Source organism: Trachinotus anak, unplaced genomic scaffold, assembly GCF_046630095.1.
Source record: "Trachinotus anak isolate AG129_WGS33_773 ecotype Australia unplaced genomic scaffold, CSIRO_AGI_Tana_v1 ptg000012l, whole genome shotgun sequence".
Taxonomy (NCBI): domain Eukaryota; kingdom Metazoa; phylum Chordata; class Actinopteri; order Carangiformes; family Carangidae; genus Trachinotus; species Trachinotus anak.
In genome coordinates this window covers 13,616,098-13,634,671 of record NW_027273863.1, presented here as the reverse complement: position 1 = coordinate 13,634,671, position 18,574 = coordinate 13,616,098, and the positions used below count along the sequence as shown (strand labels likewise).

General features: G+C 39.3%; 1 protein-coding gene across 2 annotated transcripts in view; it reads left to right on the top strand.

Moving 5' to 3' along the window:
• The window catches only part of tnr (tenascin R (restrictin, janusin)), a 167,178-nt gene that overhangs the window by 140,546 nt on the left and 8,058 nt on the right, over window positions 1-18,574 (top strand). For both annotated transcript variants that reach the window (XM_071491776.1, XM_071491777.1), the window contains 4 exons: window positions 8,171-8,301; window positions 12,436-12,568; window positions 13,449-13,600; window positions 13,849-13,945. In XM_071491776.1, the coding sequence (XP_071347877.1) occupies window positions 8,171-8,301; window positions 12,436-12,568; window positions 13,449-13,600; window positions 13,849-13,945 (513 nt within the window). The remainder of the gene's footprint in view (window positions 1-8,170; window positions 8,302-12,435; window positions 12,569-13,448; window positions 13,601-13,848; window positions 13,946-18,574) is intronic.

Here is an 18,574-nt window from a genome sequence, read left to right as displayed (position 1 = left end):
CATATGTACTTAACTGAATCTTTGATGCATTTGTGAAGCCACCCTGGAATCTAGGCCTTTACAGTATTTCTACTTTCTACTATATATATATATATATATATATATATATATATTTTTTTTTTTTTTTTTTTTGTCATTTGGCTGCTCCCCTCAGGAGTCACCATAGAGGATCGCCGCATATTCTAGTCTGGCACAAGTTTTACGTAAGATTCCCTTCCTGACGCAACCCTCTACAAGGAATCTAGAGTTACCCATTAACCTAATGTGCATGTCTTTGGATGGTGGGAGGAAGCCGGAGTACCCGGAGGGAACCCATGCAGACACGGGGAGAACATGCAAACTCCACACAGATAGGCCGAACCCATAACCCAGGTTCAAACCCATAACCTTCTTGCTGTGAGGCGGCAGCACTAACCACTGCACCACTGTGCCACCCCTATTTGCTACTGTATATTTTTATGTTTTTCTAGAATAGGGATTTCAGAAAAGATAACATTCATATTTTATGATTAAATTCAAAGATATCGCTCCCAGGTTTTACTTCATTTCACTGAAGAACTAAATTCAGGACAAGAGCAATGATTTATTATCCCTGAGTTTAATTAGGTGCCACCTTTGGACAAATATCAAATTTATTAACACTGTTTTTTGTCATTTATATTAAAAGATCTCGCCATGCAAGTGTCTATCTCCCAGCACATATGTACTATACATAGTTAGCAGGGGCTGCCTTAGTCAAACCCCAACTTCATAGGGAACTTCCAGTGTTGTTAATTATTAAACTTCCTAATTGAAATCTTAAGTCTGGTACTGGTGCGCTCACACAGCTTGTTTTCTCAGACTGTTCCGCTCCAGTGGAAAATGTCATATTGGGAACAAGCTGAAGGAGAGGATGAGACCATTGATTGGTTTGGTCAACTATCCCCGCTCTTGCTTTGTCACCATCTGCCCATGTCTGCTGCTCTGTTTTTCTGCTCCTGTCTAACTCACTCTTTGAGTTTTAGTTTACTTCTTAACCACAGAGTTAAGAATGAGTCATAGCTGTATCCATGCAAACATGTATCCATCATGACTAATAGCCCAATATATTTATTTAGAGAGCACATTAAAAAAACAAGTGTTAACCAAAATGCACTGTAGAAAAAAATCTGTGCAAGCAAATAGCAAAAAATAAATAGGCATGTAACTGTAACAAGCAAAATGAAAGCAATGGTGTACTTAATAATTAACAGGATGCAAATGCGGTGGTAAAAAATAGAGGGGATTTAAAAGTGAAATAGTTTGTCTTACAGTGTAAAACAAATGGTCATACAAAATGTGTAATTGTGTAATTATATTTTAAGTCTGGGGTTTGCACACAGAATGTGATATCTGAATTGAGGGGTGGGATTTGAAGACTGACATGAATGAGCTTTTCATCTCTGATTGTTTCTAACAAAAACCACAGCAGTAACTTATCATGCTACTATGTATTGGAAAAATGTCTCCATATGCAATTTTCTTTTCTCTGCATTTCTGCTGCTATAACTCTTTGTTGCTGTTTATGGCCTCCTACAGACCAAAAAGATGACTGGACAGAAATTGTTAACTGTAAGTGCAATTTTTCTGGTGCATACGTTGCACAGCGCCTGACATGGCATGATGTGCCATGATAATGTACAGGAGGTCAGTGAAAGTTGCTGCTGTCGGGTTTGGATTTTTCTCACTCATCTAAGGGAAGGATGGTTCCTCCATATGCATGCTGAACACAGCACAGGAAAAAGTCCCGCTTATATCAAGATGTGGTTGAGACTGCCTCAGCCATTCAGGTTTTTTTGGATGGAGGAGTTTGTTGTTTTTTTTTGTTTGTTTGTTTGTTTTTTTTGCTTTTTTTTAAATTCTCAAGCCTCTTAACCACAGCTGCGGGTTGTTTTGTTGTCTGGCCTGCATGCCTCAAGAGTTCAGCATGGAGTAAGACAGCTTTGCTCCCTTAAGGCTGATATTTAAGCTATAGGGCTGGAAAATAAGGGATTTTGCTGCGGGTGTCTCTGTAAGCCTGTAGGCTGGAGCACTGTGACTTTTTCCTTCAGATGTGTCTGAGCCCACTTGCTGAGAAGTGCTTGGCAAGTTTTTTGAAGCACCAGAGATCCTTCCTGCGGGCAGCTTCATTGAGCTCTGGCTCATGGTTGTTCACCAAGTCCTGAGAGTGCTGCTATTACAGAAACATACTCTTCATTCTTCAGGCAACTAAGATTTTTTGGACAGATGATATACTTTTATGAACTTGTGTTATTTTATGGTAAAATGCTCAGAACTGCAACTATATAAAACTGTTCAACTGAATTGAACACGATGGCACTCTCATAATTAGCCAAAAAATCAATTTGATTATCTCTTCTAATAAAACAGGTAAAGGTTAAATAGGTGTAGGTTTGAACCATCTATTTTTGCACATTATAACCATAAGAGGGCAAACCAGTAGAACAGGAGATGTAAATACTTGTATAGGTGCTCATTTGGGTGCATATTTTTCAGATGTGCCCTCAGTTCATTACTGCTGTAAGGCTAGGGTAACTGACTGTTTTAATTATATTTTACATGTAATACTGTATATACTGTACTATACCAACAAGGGACAAGCAATGTCTATAAATTAGCAATAGCTATAAACTCTCTGCTCAACACATCAGTTTCATGCTTTGTGTTGGACCTACAGTATGTTAAACCGCATCATCCCTGTTAAATTAACTAAAAAAGAAAGAACAACTTTATCTTTAGGTTCCACAATTTTTCTGTCTACTGACTAGTATTTGCAAACAGGGCTTTTTAGATCGCTTGGAGTACATTTCATTATCAATCTATGAAAGTAACGATGTGTGACTCCTGTCTGAAATGCAAGAACCGGCAAGGCAGAAAGCTGAAGTAGTTATTCATTTTCACAATCGAATGTGTGCTTAGTTTGTTTGAATTCAATTTATAAAATCATATTTAGAATATTTGTTGACAGCCCTAATACGCTATATCCATTACTTAAACTACCAGAGCTATCAGTAGAGAATAAATCAAGCACAAATAACCAGAAACATATTTGGTACACCAGTTGATTCTAAGTGTGTTTGTCTGCATTGTAAAATACAATGTTTGTACTGAGTTGTACCTCAACGAAAAACTTAGTTTCTTCATACAAGCTTTTTGACTATGCTTATGATTGCCATGGCCAGTGTTTGTTTTCAGGTGGTCTGAAAAGATAATCTGATTAGGTTTGTTTGTCAGAGGCCAAAGTCGCTGTGACCTCACATGAATCCCTTTCTTGTGAATGCGATATATCAGGAATGCCTGGAGAGAATTTCATCACGTCTGGCACAAACATTTACTTGGACTGAAGGATAGCACCTATTAGAATTTGGTGGTCAAAAGTCAAGGTCACTTTGACTTCATAATGTGACCTTTGACCACCATGCTTGAGTCCAAGTGAATGTCTGTGCCAAATTTGAAGAAATTCCCTCATGGTATTACTGAGATATCACATTCACAAGAATGGGATGGATGGACAGTCGGTCGGACAACCCAAAAACATAATGCCTCCAGCCCTGGCTGTTGCTGGTGCGAAGGCATAAAAAATGTATGTCTGTATGTATAAGCATTAGCATACAAGTATATTAGTGGCTTCAAGTTCCTTCAAATGCAAAAGTGTAAGCAGAACTTTGAACCAGTGCTAATGATGGCTTGTTTGGCTCCATTTGGCTCTAATGTTTTCCAGATGTGCATTCATGAAGATAATAACAAGGTGTTTGCTTGAACAATATAATTCCAACTGTGAGATCCATCCATGCAGCCTGTGATTAAATTTGACAGACTTCATAAATACAAAGGAGTTACTTAGACATCATTCAGACAAAATGATTGGCTTGCAAATCGGCACAGAGATGTGATATCCACTCCAAAGGAATAACTTCCTCCCTCTTGTCTGACTACAACAAATTGCTGCTGCCAGTGCTGCCCTTCCCATCTGCTTCACTCTGTGTGTTTATTTTTTTCCTCTTGCATTGTTTACACTGTGTGTTAATGAGACATTGGGTGTAGCCAAACCTATTCATCTCAATCTCATTGTTCAAACCTCTGCATCTAAAGATAGAGCTTCACAGCTGCCAGGAACCCAGATGAAACCTGCTCACCTGCTCGGTCGTGCTCCTTGCAGGGGTGTAATTGGAAGGACAGTGTACGAGAGAAAAGGACAAGGTGACAGATTTAATTGGAGAATGAAGAGGAGGGAAGAATAAAGACAGGTAAAACGGGGGTTGCTAGGGGTCCTCCGTTTCTATGAATTGAAAACCCCCTTCTCCCGCCTCTTCCTTCTCTCATCTATCCCCTACACACACACACGTAATGCAGCTCCAGTGTTCAACAAGACAAGGGGATGACAAGAACAAAAGATAAACTACATTCACTCACTGGCACATTGAGTTAGGCAGCCTGTCAGATAAGAAAAAAAGACGGAAGTGGACAAAGGATGGGAAGACAAGAGGAGCAGCAGGAAGAAACAAAAGCATACATGGAGATAAGGAGGAGAGTAAAGGAGCAGAAGACCCCAGGTTGAAGTGGGAATGGGAGGAAACAAAGGATGGGGAGGAGGAAAGGCAGAAATGAGATGCACGGGAGGTCAATGAAGACGAGAAAGTGCAGTAGAGGAGATTGGCACATCACCATGGACTTCAGCACTATCTGCAATGTGCTGCTTTTATCTCTAACTCACTTCTCAGCCTTGTTCTCTTAAACACTCGGTTCCCTCTTCTTCTCTATTTTTGCCCTCTCCCAGTCCCACTGTCACACAATGTGGATCTGCCTATCACAGCTTCTGAGAGAAGGCACCCCGCATCTGTCAGGAGGTTATAAAGGCGGGTTCATGCTGTTAATTACCAAGCTTTCATTGATTGTTCCATATGTGCACACACAAGGATTTACGCAATTAGAGAGCATGGGGAGGAAGTGTTTTCTTTGTATTTGTATTCTTATGCAGTCTGGATTCAATTTAGGATCAGATGATGAGCTAAAAGTTAAGCTTTTGGCCCCTCAGGTTAAAAATTCAAGCTGTGTATATGTATGTTCATTTTACTACAGAGGGAGGAGTAAGAAAGTGAGAATCAAAAGCCAGAAAATCAGGCAATGGGAATCAAGAGAAAGAGACAGCCCTGCAGTGGATGTCTTTATCTCATATTTACAGCGGTGACGTCGGATTGCACAGCACACAAAGTGTAGCACTTCATTTGTTTCAGTACCCCTTCCTCCCTTACACCAAGCGCTGACTGGCTCACAACGTGCCCCAGAGTCATGATGTAACTCCTGGAAACTGATTTTCCAAATAGAAGGTCATCTATTTTCTATCATGCGCTAAAATGAGGTTATAGCACATCGATGCTTCTGCTACCATGTCGGAAGATCAGATATTGACTCAAAAAGGATGATATAAGGTGGTGCAATTGAGGTGAGTCTCCTTGTGATGAAGTACCAACAAAGGCACTGTAATCAAGCCTTGTTTAAAGCTGTGCAGGGACCAAGAATGCACTTGAATGGTGTGATGTAATGTGCAGTAAAACCTGGGTGGGCTTGCTGATCAAGGCTTTGAATGCTTCTGAGGCTACACTGTGACTAAACATGGAAAAGTGTCTCACTGCTCTTCTTGCTGAGTCCTGTTGGAATTTAGGATTACTGATGTAGTAGTAGATTTCTCTCGCCTTATTGAATACATTCACGGTACATGTGTCTTATTTTCTAAGTTACACCATTGGTCAGCTGAATATCATGTGACTGAGTGATAAGGTTACTCCACTGGTGTAACAAGTGTTGGAGTTTCCCCATCGAGTGTTGCTCTTTAAAATGATTTCAAAATGAAGTGTCAGCAACTTATGCCTTTGTCACTGGATTAACCTACTTCAGACACCTTGAGCAACTTTTTTTTTTTTTTTTTTAATGCCTCATGACAAATCTGGCAACTTTTTGGACAAACCTCTGCTACTTTCAGTAGAAGTCGCCAGTGCTGCCCCTTGAGCATGAGGTCAGGCAGTCATTATTTCATACTTGCTCCATTCCGTACTAGGTCACATGTCCCAGTACAGCGCTGTCCTATTGGTGTACATACTCACTAGCATGCCAAATGTGTATTAATCCGCAGCTGAAAATAGTCCCCAAAAACTGCATGGTTTACTACTGTCTGGATAATGTTTTCTAGAAACTGCAATGTCCAGCTGTCGGTTATTTATTTCAATAGTTTGATTCATAAATTTTGTCTAGTTTTTAAAGATTTACATCTACAGAAGCATGGCAATACAGGGTGTCCTAATGGTCACATGTGTTTTAAGGTTGTATGCTGTACATGTATACAGTGTAATCGCAACATTCCCAACATTCAGACAAACATTTCTTAAAAAATATATACTACTACCAAACATAGTTCAAGTGGCAGGAGAAAAAAATCAAACAAAGAGATCCTTTAGAGATGGCTTTCAGCAGTACTGGCATAATATTCATCTTGAATCTCAGTGGCTGAGGTTTTGTTGGGTCACTGCTGTTTTGCTTCATCTATTGCTGGTCGGTCTAGACAGAGAAAACCTGGCCAAAGCAGGACAATAGGCTCCTCACCTTTAAAAAAGGCCAGTGCTTTTTGGTCGCTTTGTTATTGACTGGTCAGTCAGCTTTATATTACAGTGTGTGTTCACATTGTGAGCTTACCACCCTGCAGATTATCTGTGGGTCAGTTATAATTTCGTGGTTTTTAATTATGCCTTTAAGGCCCAAATGTAACCCCCTGCAGCCATTTTGATTGTTTTGCTGCTTATGATGGTATTGCCTTGTACTTCTTTCATGATAGTGAGTCAGCCACAGTTTGACTTCATTAACTATTAGATGATCAAAAGCCTGCAGGACACCAGACCTTGAGTTCAGCTCAGCTTATTTGTTGTGTGCCCTGCATGTTCTTCACTTGAACAATAATGATAATAATAGAATAAAATATTGTGATAGCCTTAAAATATGAATAAAAAATAGCAATGACATAAATTATCAATACATATTGATATAATTTGTGAAGGTCACTATTTATAATTGTGTTGTGCATAATTCCTGCAAATATCAGTTACATGATGCATGTGTGTGTACGGTGTGTGTGCGTGTGTGTGGCTGTATGTGTGTGTATGCTATTAGTCAGATGGCAGTAGAGAGAGAGTGGTTGTGTGTGTGTGTGTATGTGTGTGTGTGTGTGTGTGTGTGTGTGTGTGTGTGTTTGGAGCTGGTGACATTGATATTTTAAGCTTTTCTCTAAGCCAAAGGTGACTAATAATTTTGTTAAGCACTGATTGGTTTTTATCTTCATGCGGTGAGGACAGTCTCAACAGAGCAGCAGTGAGAGCTGCTCTTGGCTGCACTGTTGGTCGGAGTCATGGCGCCCTGAGTCTGACACCACTGCCTTAATTGATATGACCTAATGTGAGGATTGGAAAGCACAAATTACGTAGTTGCCAGTTCCTTTATTTTACACATTCTCTTTTTTCTGCATTCTTCTTGATAGCTATAAATTCAGCCTTTGAGATCTGACATTGTGAACACTGAAAAATTCCAGCAAATTAACAATTAACAGTTTCTGCCTAATTACCCCAGCAGTAACTTAACACTTTAAAATGTCGTCACGTCAAGAGAAATGTATGTGTTATATTTTCCAAGCAAAGACACTATCCATCATGTGTCATGAGTGTGAATTTTTTTTTGCATTGTTAAAAAGTAAAAGTGTTAAAAAGGAATTCAGAGCACACAAATCCATGAGAAAGGGAGATACACTGTATTTGCCCAGCTGCACCAGTTCTGTACAAGTCACTTAAGCAATGGTGTGCTACGTAACACATTCACATGCGCAGTAGGTCGGTGAATTCTAAAAACAACATGAAATGTTCTTGATTTTCAACAATGGGCATGCACTCACTTCACCAATTTGCAAAATTTAGGCAGACAAATCAACACTATCATTATTATTTGAGTACAGCACCACCCACACAGTAGATATGTAGAGAAAATACTGAAACACAGTGACAGCGAGTGTTTCTCTAGCAGAAAACTTTAATTACTTAAAATGCCGTACCTTGTTTTGCGAACGAAACTGAGTGTAAAAGTTTTTTTTTTTTTTTTTTTCCTGTCTTTCTGTCAGCCATGGACGCACCATTGAACCTGACAGCCAGTGAAGTGAATCACCGCAGCGCCCTCATTTCCTGGCAACCACCAATCGCAGAAATCGACAACTACATGCTCACCTACAAGTCAGCCGATGGCAGCCGTAAGGTATGTAGCACACACAGCTGTCATGTCTCCACTCTGTCTCTTACACACATACTTCAGAGATACTCATACACACACTGTTGATATTATATATGTTGACATTTTAACTGCTGCCAAAAATGTGTTTCCATATCTACTGGTTGTGAAAATCCTGTTACGTATCCATGCTGCAGTTGCAAACATGTGTCAGAGAGATAAACTGTACTTTTGTTAATCTGTTCACCTGAAAATAGAAACTTAATTCTGCAGTTCCTGTAAGACATACTGAAACTCCTTCAATTTCTGTAGAAAATGTTCCCAATTTTATAAACTAATTATAGTAGACTTGAACAATGTTCAGTCCAAGAAAATGAATGCAGAATCACAACTTTTCGAGAAGCACTTCAAAATTCAAATTCTATCTTTCAATCTTGTAAGCCCTTGATGTGGAGCGGGTGAGTGTTCTGGGACACACACACACACACACAGATTTATACACACACACATAAGGAAACTACACAGGGAAATTGCCAGTACAATAGAGATATTACTTTAATGTGCCTCAGCAGAGACATTGTTTATTTTGATGGAACTTTTTGATGTGGCTGAGTAATGATAATAAAGCACATTAGTATGATCTGTGTGGAACACATCACGCCTGTTAACAAATTGACTGGAACCAGTTCCCATGATGCTTTGCATAAGACTCACTTTTATTGCCAATTAGGTGTCTTACACTCTCACTCTCTCTCCGCTCTGTCCGCTTCAATGTCCACTATAGAGACATGATCTTATGAAGGAATATTTGAGATATAAATTCACTCATGCATTGTTTACTCTCTCTCTCTCACTACCTCTGTGTGTGTGTCTGTCTCTCACTCTGACCTTGTAAGTGTGGCGCTGCTGTGTGGTCGACCATTGGGTGTCACTCATGCACAAAGAATCCAACCGTAACTCTTGATGATCTTTTATTAGATTTTACTTTTTTCCAAAGAAAACAAAGTCCATTCAGCGATAGTCGTACTGTTGATCACATGTTCTGCATTTTTGTCTTTTTTGCAGGACAATGTTTCTCCAAAGATATTATGGCTTTTACATAAGAGTTAAATGAAATCATTATGCCATTTCCAGTACTCTTAGTAACATCTGTTCTATCATAGACATGTGTTCTGACTTACAGCAATGCAGCAGCCTTCAAACAACAATGCAGATTAGCTTTCCTGCTGAAGTCTGCTTATCTATTTTACAAACAGGAACACATCTTTGTCCTGGTTTGCTGAATCAGCAACCAAATATCCACCATGGAAAAGTGCGTCACTAACTGGGGCTGTGCAGATCAGGTTTTTCTGGCCCTAATCCTAATCTAGGTACTTTAATATTATCTGCTGATACAGAGTTTCATATTTATATTTACTCACATAAATAGTGTGACCTTCACTAAAACAGGATAAAGTTAAGTTTAAATTACTGATACAATATGGATACAAATTTGACGTGGAGAACGTAACTTCTGAAATGAAACTGATGTGAAGTGATCACCTAGAGAGAAGACAGGAACTAAAAAACATCTCATTCTCCTTGCAACTGTACATTGGTTTTACAGAGTTAAGCTTCTTTTATCTCATAAACCATCTCTGACACAGGCTGCAGAGTGCCCACAAACCTGACAATAAAAGTTTAATTTTGCCTGCCATCAAGGACCCTGCAGAATTAATGTTTATTAGTAAAAGCTGACATGTCCAGCCACCTGCCACATTTGTCATTTGTCATCCAGTAAAAGTAACAGTCAGTGCAAGCTAAATATGAGAAGCATTTACCTCAATGTTTGGTATACTGCTCTGTGTTAATTAGAGAGGGGAGATAACAGATCCATTTCTGTCTTGTCACAGTTTAATCTGTGTACGTTGCAAACCCAGTTGTCAGAACAGAGTCAGTCACCAGAGTCATTTTTTCACATTCAAATAATCCAGTTTTCACTCACATATAATGAAATGTTCATGTGAGGAGAGCAGCTGCATCACAGATGCTGATGCTGATCTTTTAAAGTATAACTCAGATCAGCCCCGATACTCATCCTTGGGATCGGCTCGGAACATCCCTACTGCTCAACTCACTTTGCAGGGTATGAAGCTTATAATTGGCTCAGAAGCGGCACATTAAATACTTTAAAAAGTCGCAAATGTCATTTTGGTCCATTTAGATGCTGGTGTCATTACTCTTCAGTGCTGCTGCTAACAACACACTGTCTGGCAAGTAAGCCACAGCGAGGCTGTTTACTCTGTCTGCTGTTCCCCTGTCAGGGCTCAGCAATGCAGGCTCCACTGTCAATTAAACACGGACGCTGAGGCGTCCCTTCAGAGGCTGAGAGGAAAAGAATGATTTTTGATATTTCTTTAAAGATCAAAGACTCACAGATTCTTTTTTTCTTACTTTACTTTCTTTTTTCTTACTTTTAATATTAAATTATCAATTATTATTTTTGACTATAAAACTTATGACTAATTATGCTTCTATGTAAGTTATTTATTGTCAACTTTAGTCTCATACACCAGCAGCATCTGTGTTAGAAAGGAAGGCAAATTTTTGGACGACTGTGCAAATCCAGTTGGAAGATTTGAAAATCGGCGTCTTCTTTTTTTTTTTTTTGTTTTCACCACATATGTTCATGTTATTTTAGATTTCATTCAAACCTTCATTCACCACGGTGAGCGCCACATTTTGAATTTGTATCGTACAACTGCAAATGAGTCACCACTCATGCTCAGAGCAACAGCGATTATTGCAGCCAGAGATTGAACTGTTCCTTGTGAGATTTTCTTCCAGTTGCCTCTACTTGATGTCTGGCTCAGTATTACCTCGGCTGTAATCTAACCACATATTGTTGAGCCTTACAGCTGCTCAGTCTGCTTCATCTCTTACTGAGATAATGGACTTTTATAATTTACACAAAGTAGCTGTGGGATTAATTTCTTGTCTGATCAAATTTTACTTAATAGATTGTTAATGCATGTATCACTGTGGGTTCTGCACGTGCCTGGAGTGGTAAGGATCTCCCCATTCACACATACATACATGGAATAGGCATCCACCAAACATACTGTCACTCAGCCACACATACACAATCTATAGCAAGTGTAAGAAGCCATGTGTTATCCTTGACAGGGCTGTTTCTCTTTCAATAAAAATCTTGACCCTGAAAACCCAGTGGGGAAAACGTCAGATCCTCGAAGACAGAGAGACACCATTTACCAGCTGCTTCCCTGCATAATTCACATGGACACATTGCCTGGAAATGTGTGATTTCTTTTTCCAAACTGGCTGAATATTTCATTTTTACTTGTTCATATTTAATGTGTATCCAGGCCAAACTGTAACACACATGCACACAAAGTCACAAACACATGCATAGTGCAAGCTTTTGTTTCATCAATTCAACGCCCCACTATAGGATTTACGTCTCATCTAAGAAACTCAAGCCACAAAACTGATGCCAAAAAACGGTCAAACGCCTTGGCTTCTTAAGAAGGGCTCAATAAAAGTGGATTTGTGAAAAACAAAAGGAAGTAACTGTACCTCCATGACATTTTCACCAAAAATAGAAATGTTTGTTTCCTGATTGCTTAGCAGCTTCTCAGCGTGGCTGTCCGATAAGAGTGTTTTATCTCGTCTAGTGGCCCCCCTCCTCTTCCCATCCACCCTTGTCTTTTCTAGCTTCTCAGTTCCTCTCTTTTTTCAGATTTTCTACAGCTCAGTCACTTTTCACACATAAAAACGGAGCCATGCAGACCTGTTCTGCAGTCAGTGGAAGGGCAGCACTAGCTAGTACAATATCTAAATTGACCCTACGTGCTTTGAGAATATTGTGTTACTGAAACAAAAAGCAAGTTGTCAAGTGTTTTCTTAACAAAAATAGCTTAAATGATTTTTTGATGCCATAGGTCTTAATAAACCTCAGAAGCACAATTCAGTGTTTTATTAGCAACTTATGGGGATTCTAACAGAATTTATTTTTACCCTGAGGTTTATACTGAAAACATGCTCAATAATTACTTTTATGAAAGGAAATTGTTTTATCTATCATTTTTTAACTCAGAGTATGTGTTATTTCATCCTCTGTGTGTGTTTTTGTTAATGTGTGTGCGTTTGTGTGTGTACCAGGAGCTGATCCTGGATGCAGAGGACACATGGATTCGACTGGAGGGACTGGCTGAGACCACAGAGTACACTGTCAAGCTCCAGGCAGCAAGAGGACTTGACACTAGTGCTGTAGTCTCCACTACCTTCACTACAGGTACAGTACTCACACTTTCACTCACAGACACACACAATGTGTTTGTATTCTTTGATTTAAGCTTGGAAAGTGTTTCTGATCGGGAGCGTTTCTTTTTGCCTGACAGATTTTTTCCCCCCCCTTTTGCACTGCATTTCACATTACACTCACCATAATAATGGCTCCCCAAAGTCAGGCACAATTTTCATCTCTATACCCGGTAGCATAGTGAGGGAAACTTCCCATAAGGCTGCACCTGCAGGGTGGTAATTTATAATCGTCAAGAGTCTTCTCTAATCTCCAATGTCTTCAATCTGTAATTAGATGTTGGTGATGTCTGTCAAACATCATAAAGTTGCTAATCACCTGGAATTCATGGGAAACATGCCAAAATCAATATCAGTATATTTTAACCAAGCAGTGGCCACAGCAGTAGGCTGTGCAGTGGCGGAGGATGTATTCAAATTGTGCACTGTGTAAACCTACTCCATTGCCACTAAAAGTCCAGCGTTCATAACTTGAATCAAGTAAAAGTCCAAATGGATTTTGTACTTAAAGGATTCAATTTAAAGGTAGGCCTCTGGCTCCTCTTAAAGAAAAACAGTTAAATTGCAAGCCTTGAAATGTAAACAAGAAGCTTAATGAAGCAAAAATGCTTTGTAGAGCTGAGGGGTTGTGTATAATTCACTGCGAGTTTGTCAGTACAAGCAACTGCCTTTACTCCACTTAATATAAAAATAGTAATTAGCAAATGTTTAAAGAAACAGAACCATTTAATTTTTAAATTATTTGCGTGGGTTTCAAATAAATTTCTACAATCTGAATGAATTTAAGTCAAAAGGAAGAAAAGAAAAACAAGCAAATCCTGACTTGTCACAACTCTTCCTCTGCTCCTCTCCAGGGAGTCGTCTATTTGCAACACCACAGAATTGTGCCCAACACCTGCTGAATGGAGAGACGCTGAGCGGCGTCTACACCATTTACATCAACAGAGACCCCAGCCAGGGAGTGCAGGTGTACTGTGACATGACCACTGATGAAGGAGGCTGGATCGTAAGTCACTGTGAAAATGACACCTTCTCTTTTATTAGCACTTTCAAATGGGCAAATGTAGGTCACTGTGTCATTTGGGTAAAAAAGAAGCAGAGTAGAGGAGAAAATTGGAAATGGATTTCACAGTCAAATTACTTCTTTGTACTGAGCATCCTTGTGATAACAGCACTGAGTTACACCGGCTAATTTAGTCCCAACAACTCATTCATTTTTTTCTGATCTTGTTGTATCATGACATTGGTTTCCAGGTGTTCCAGCGTCGTCAGAACGGCCTGACAGACTTTTCCAGGAAGTGGAGTGACTATCGGGTTGGCTTTGGAAACCTGGAGGATGAGTTCTGGCTTGGTAAGATTCTTACTATGAGATAATTCATCTGGATAAGAAATGTGTCAAGTGAAGTTTTAAAGGCAAGCATTTCCCCCCAGTCCGTCACTGTTTTTGTGCTAAATTCCAAGCAACGTAGCACTATGTTAATGTCTGTCGTGCTTAAATTTATGTTTAAAACACACTTAAAGGAAGCATTTGACATTTTGGGGAATACTCTTTTCAGCTTTCTCTCTAATACCACTCTCATATCTGTTCAATGTAAAGCTGGAGCTGATAGCTAGGTAGTTTATATTAGCACAGGGTAGTAAAAACTAGAAACAGGTAAACCACCAGCCTGGCTCTGTCCGAAGGGGTTACCAGCTAGAGGAGACTGCAGGAAACCACAGTTTGCCATTTTCACACTTTGGCTTATGTGTAGATTAAACAGATGATGGGATACAACAGGTTAATTAGTGATCTTTAGAGGCACTGTAGATTCTGTTACCTTTGGATGGAACCAAGCTGACTGTTTTGCCCTGTCTTTGTGCTAAGCTAACCTAGCCAGCTGTTATTCCAGCTTCATATTGAACATACAGACATGAGAGTGGTATCAATCTTCTCTTGGCAAGAAAATGAACAAGCTCATTCCCCAAAATATCAAACTGTTCTTTTAAAGAGCTTTACTTCAAGGGGTGAGATAAAGATCTGTCTCCTTCAATCAAATCAGGGGATTAAACTGGAGAGTGGCCACTTTACATTAAAATTGTTTTTCTTGAAGAACTTGAAATGATACCGATACTGACTGACTCATTGCTGTATCACATAATTCAAAGGTAAGGTCAGGTTTGGTGCCGGCTTTACATTAACTTCCTGTCGCTCTGCCCTGCACATATATCCGCAGCATTTTATAGGCTACAGGCTGATATTGAGCTGCAACCTATCACCCATTTAGTTCAATCTGTGTTCCAGTTTTCACTTTTTCTGCACACCATCTCCATGACTGAAGTACATTTAATAGCAGCAATCAATAGAGGGTCATAGCTTTCACTTGGTTTCAATTGATACATCTATTTTATGGAGAGGAAATATGTTTCTGGTATCTTTTGCAGGCAGTAAAACCCTTTCTTGTAAGATTTTTCACTCTATATGAAGATGGAGAACCATGCTGCGAGACCTTTTATTTTGCTCATCTCATCTTTCAGCACTTGACTTCACTAAGTCTATCCGATTCATTACTGCGTTCTCTGAATACTCATCTCTCCCTGAAATGACTTGGTAATTGTTTCTGATTCAAAGACAAAACAACAGAACATCCACCCTGTTTTGATGGACTGCTAAATATTTTTTCTTCCCCTCTCCAAATCTCATTATGAAACAATAATTATATTCATTAGAAAATGTGCAAATGAGTCATGTTTCTTCATGGGCCAGTTTTTGTCTTATTGTTTTGGTGCAGATGATTAAAGGAAAATATTACATGAATATTTCATCAAGTGAGCCAGGACCTTGAGAAGAATGTTTTTTGAACTTTTTGATTAGAGAAATTAAATAACACTGGGGGGAAATTTTATGGCATTGCATTATCACCACATTATAACTGAGGGAAGGCTGTTACTTTGCAGCTGACACATATTGGATCATAACACAAGATAGCTGAGGCACACTCTAGTCCATTAGTGACAAAGCACACTGTAATAGGTGAAAGCCTGAAGAGATTTTTAGATCCAACCCATCATGAACTGAGGTTGACAACATAATGCAATCCAGAACAGTTTCTCAGGGTATTATGCCTCCACGCCTCCACACAGCCAGGGCCAGAGGAATTATGTTGCCGGGTTATATGTCCATCCTTCGTCTGTCTGTCCTTCCCATTCTCATGAACGTGATATCTCAGAAACACCTTAAGGGAATTTCTTCAAATCTGGTACAAAATTTTACTTCAACTCAAGGATGAACTGAGTAGAATTTGGTGGTCAAAGGTCAAAGGTTAAGGTTACTGTGACCTCACAAAACACATTTTTGCCCACAACAGGTCAACTTCAATTTGACATCATAATGTTCTGCAAATACATTTCTGGCCATTAGTCAATGCTGTAACAGGAACAGACGACAGATTGTAATCATATTTCCTCCAACTTGACTGGTTGGTGGAGACATACAACTGGGATGTGATATTTCTGGATTTTAAAGCTGTAGTTTGTGGTGTTGTTGAGTTGAATAATATTGTACGCTGTGCTTGTTACTTCTGTACACCACCACTGGGAGGGGCTACAAAGGTAGGTGTCAACATTTTATCCCAACAGGACAACAACAGCTGGATTGCTGTCTGCTGGTATATATTAATAATTAATTAATTTTTTTATTTCAACAAAGACAAGTGGAGAAAATTACTCACAGAAGCACTGTGACAGACTGTTGATATGATAGAAATATTACACCTTACATGAGAGAAATACATTTTCTCTGCTCACTGTATTAAGCATAGTTGGTTATGTATAAAGTGACAGAAATGTTTAAGCTGTTTCTGACAGAGACCTGAAGGCATCACATGGAAACATCCCAGCAGAGATTAGCCTCACAACTGGGAGATTTGTAATGGCTGCCTTTGTACAATATGATCTAAAGACACCCAGGAATATCTAGGTTAGTGAGTACAACATTTCATGTGACCTGTTTCTACTTCTGCTGAATCAGCAGTAATCTGCCTCCTCACCGATTCTGAGCATATACCGGTCCAGGGCAACTCCATCTCCCGGGTCTTACTTTACTTTTTTGGTGACCCCAAGAATGCACTCCCCCCCTCCCTCTCTGTCCTTCTTTCCTGTTCTGTACTCTGTTCTCTCAGTGCATCAAAGCAGCTTAATGTAACCTCAGGGTGCAGAGCATCAAGAGCTGCAGTTTGCTCCTGAGAAAGCTTCTCCCTGTGATGCCAGATTAAAGATAATACACCAGCAGGGAACATGGTAGCCTCAGTGTACAGTACAAAATGTCAAGACTATTGTATGAAACTGACCTGTTCGTTCATTGATTCATATTATTTTGTTAGTTTCATCAAAGGTCAGCACCATCAGACTAAGGGAAGCTGCCGGGTCAACAGCAATCTGTGACAGTTGACTGTAACTTTCTCATGTATGGCCATTTTCAAAGTCTGTTTGCCATGATATGAATCAGTGAATGAGTGTCTAACCTTGATGTTATTTTCCCCCTGGTTTGGTTTCTCTTCAAACAGAAAACCATTCAAGTGAACCAAAGTCCATCACTGAAAGTCATGTATCTGCCAAAGTATCAGGAAGGCAATGTCCTTTTTCTTAGTCCAGGTCAGACCCCAATTCATAATAACTAATAACTTAGCTAATAACTAATGCTTTCACTTATTTGCACCTGGCTGCAGGAGCTGTTTAGGTCAGACTTGCAGCGTATATATCTTGTTGTTTTGTCAGATCACGGTCAGATCCTGTTCCCACCACAAACACGCCACTTCATTTGTGATGGGATGGAGACCACCTCCTCCAAAGGGTCTTGGGGAGGTTGTTTTGGCCCCATTAAAGTACGATTGCTGTGGTTACTCAGTGGGAAAACTAACCTTGTTCAACCGAAATGAACAATGTAGGTTTGAAAGAACATCGTTTTTCACAGAACACTCTGACATTAGCAAGAAGAAAAGCAAAACAAATATATTCACTGATGAAATAAGCTCTATACCTGATTAAATCATTTACATTTTCGTGAGTCTTGACCCTACATGATGACCCTGATTGTAGGATGTACTTATAATTATTTGTACTCTGAAAAAGAATATTTGACGTTATGAAAATGTTGTTTTCTGGTACTCAAATATAAGATGACCCCAACTGTTTTTCCAGAAAAAAAATACAGTTTCAGATTCAAACCAATGTGGTATCCTTTCCATCCAGAGTGGTAGAGGACTCTCAGCATATTTTTTCACTGTTCACAGTGTAAAATGTATCATTCTTGTAGAAAGTAAATGGTGGCATACAGATGGTCACTACAATTTCAAACCATTTCACCTTCATTCTTCTACATATTAGGTCACTGTCGTGGCCCTGGATAACCATTATAGCGAACATTTAGCTAATCACTGCCTCTACACACAGAACAGCAATATAGTTGATGGTACGGACCCATAAACATCAGTGTTAAATCCCCTCATGCTGAAAAGAAGAGACACTTAACTGGCCAGCAGTAAAGAATATAGAAATTAAGCTTTAATTATTACCTTCTACAGTTTGAGAATTACTGTTTTTATTGCTGCTTGAGGGCAATCTCTTCTCCATCCTCTCTGACCTCAGCCAGTTTCATGCTGAACACAATGTCAGTTTGAAGATGTAACAACAGAGAGAAACCAGGGTGGCTGTGATCATTATCCTATTCCCTCTTTTTTTTAATCCCCCCCCGATATAAGTATGAGAGAAAGGCTGGTAATAAAATGTGACGAGATGGTAATATTGGTAGTATAATAGGACAAGAGTGCAATAGTGTGTCAAAATTAATTTTTAATCGCTGCAGTGTGGAATAGAGCAGTCTGAACCCATAAACCTGTTAAAGAGAAAACCAGTAAAAAATTATTGTTGCTAGATTAATTGCTGAAAATACAGTGCCATTATACAATGGAAGTTATAGATGACCAAGTGTTAAACACAATTTTAT